The sequence below is a fragment of the Entamoeba invadens genome (genome assembly GCF_000330505.1).
Source record: "Entamoeba invadens IP1 unplaced genomic scaffold scaff_1105074724649, whole genome shotgun sequence".
NCBI classification, from domain to species: domain Eukaryota; phylum Evosea; order Mastigamoebida; family Endamoebidae; genus Entamoeba; species Entamoeba invadens.
In genome coordinates this window covers 5,676-8,077 of record NW_004191728.1, presented here as the reverse complement: position 1 = coordinate 8,077, position 2,402 = coordinate 5,676, and the positions used below count along the sequence as shown (strand labels likewise).

General features: G+C 33.5%; 1 protein-coding gene across 1 annotated transcript; it reads left to right on the top strand.

Moving 5' to 3' along the window:
* Window positions 1-472: 472 nt before the first annotated feature.
* Window positions 473-1,392, top strand: EIN_295280 (hypothetical protein; the record flags this gene model as incomplete). Its single annotated transcript, XM_004183662.1, has 3 exons — window positions 473-951; window positions 1,210-1,255; window positions 1,297-1,392. The coding sequence occupies 3 exons, from the start codon at window positions 473-475 to the stop codon at window positions 1,390-1,392; spliced, it is 621 nt and encodes a 206-aa protein (XP_004183710.1).
* Window positions 1,393-2,402: the final 1,010 nt, after the last annotated feature.

Genomic DNA, 2,402 nt, shown 5'->3' with positions numbered 1-2,402 from the left:
TGGATTAAATGCACTACTTGTCCAGACACCAAACATCTGTTTGAAGACACTGGAAATGTGTTACAGCCACCGAATGCCCATCTGGATACTTCAAAGATACAACAGCAGCAACATGTAAGAAGTGCAAAACTGGAAGTAATTGTCTGACTTGTGAATCTGACACAAAGTGTTTGTCTTGTATTGATGGATTCTATTTGGCAAATAAATAAACATGTTCCGCATGTAGTACGATTGCTGGATGTGGGAAATGCAAGTTAGCCACTGAGTGCACTGAATGTACAATTGACAATCTCCAACCAGACAAAACTTGCAAACCAAATTGCCCAGAAGCGTACTTTGCAAAGGACAAGGTGTGCACTGCATGTGTTGATGTTTGCAATACGTTCACCGAAGAAACTAAGTGCACTAATTGCAAAGACGATGCTCTGATTGTTGAAGACACCAAAAAGTGTGTGAAAGATACTGTCCAGATATGTATTTCAAAGATAATGCTGAGAAGATGTGCAAGAGATGCACTGATGGTTGCAAAGTGTGCAGCAATGCAACTGACTGTCAAGAGTGTGTTGCACCAAAGATGTTGGAGGAGGGAACTATGAAGTGTGTTGAGAAATGTCGAGATGGGTTTTTCAATGTCGACAACAAAAAGTGTGATGTGTGCATGGATAACTGCATGACGTGTGCAGCAAAAGAAAAGTGTGACAAGTACAAAGAAAACTATTTTATGTTAGATGGCAAATGTGTTGACATGTGTCCAGAAAAGTACTTTGAAAAAGAAGGAAAATGTGAGAAGTGCAATGACACATACAACACGTCACGCAAAGAAGGTGACACTGAATGCGAGGTTTGTATGAACAAAAGTGGGACATTGAAGGTGTTGGTTTGTCTTGATGATTGCCTTCTAAGTTACTTTTTGGTTGGTTTTAATTTAAATCTGTTTTTAACACTTGAGATGTGTTGTTTATTTAATTTTATTGTTGCAATGAATTGTATAAATATAATATGTTATTAATTAATTGTTATAGTTTAATTTATTAGTAATTAACTATCTAATTAATACTTATAAAAAATTATATATATATAGTATATTTTTATTTATTATAAATTATAAAATTGATATTACAAGTTGTAGTAAATTAAACTAATCAACAAAATTATAAATAAAAATGAAACCCATAATTATTAAAAATGGCAACAAGTATAAAGATAAAGAAATAATAAACAAGAATTAGACCGTACGACTAGGATCATTCTTAGAGTATGTCACTTTCTATCTAACAAATAGAATTCACAAAATAGGATGAAGACTTTCATCACTTCAGTGCCAAAGGGAGATACGCAGCAATGCACGATGAACTGCTTGTTGAGGGGTTGAGTGCGTGCACAACACTCTGAGATGAGAGGCACTGAAGTCTGTCTGACTATTTTTTGTGTATTTCAATTTTATATTATTATATATAATTAATATATTATCAAAGAATTAAATTGATAAAATAAGACACAATCAAATTGAACGACAATCAGATAAAAGCAAATTGTGAGCGTATTTCAATAAGTGTTGGATTCTTACCTTTTAGTTTCTTGTTCTTGAGATTTTGATAAGCCCACCGTTTTTGTTTCTTATCGTCTTGCTTGTTCAGTGTGATGTATGTGACTGTTTTGATTGCCTTTTTTTGTAAAGACGTGTTGTGTTTTGTTGCAACATTTTCAAACATCTCCAAGTAGATCACCATGCTTGTTGATGACTGTTTTGACATCAGTTCCTTTTTATACAACGTGACACGTCTACACAATCCATTTGTCAAGACTCAATATCAACTTTGAGTCTTGACAATTGGTAAAAATACATCAATACTTCATTTGAAAACAAAAGCCACATTTATAATATTTTCAACAAAAAAAATAAATGAAAAAGGCAGTGAATTGGTTACTGCACCATTTTGAGAATCTCTTCAAGTACTTCAGAACTTCCAGGCGCCTTTTTCACAACTTTTTAATTTTGGAAAACGACAAATGTGGGAAGTGATGCAATGGAGTATTCAGCAGCATAATCAGTTGCTGTGGTCGCATCAACTTTGAAATATTTGAGGTTTGTGTGTTTGTCAGCAAGTTTGTCCATCATTGGCGCACTTGCCTTGCACTTTGCACACTCAGGAGAGTAGGAGATGACAAGAACGTTCTTGTTGTTTTCGATTGTTTGTTTCACTTTTGCAACATTATTGTATATGTCACTGGCATGTCTTGATGTTCAGTTGTGTGATTTAGTTATTCAAATACACATCAATTGTTTCAGCACACAGTTACCAATGAATTTATATATAACAATTATTATTTTATCTATACTATTTCACAACCCTTAATAAACAAAATCAACTTCAAAATAAAACCAATATTAAGAATAAACC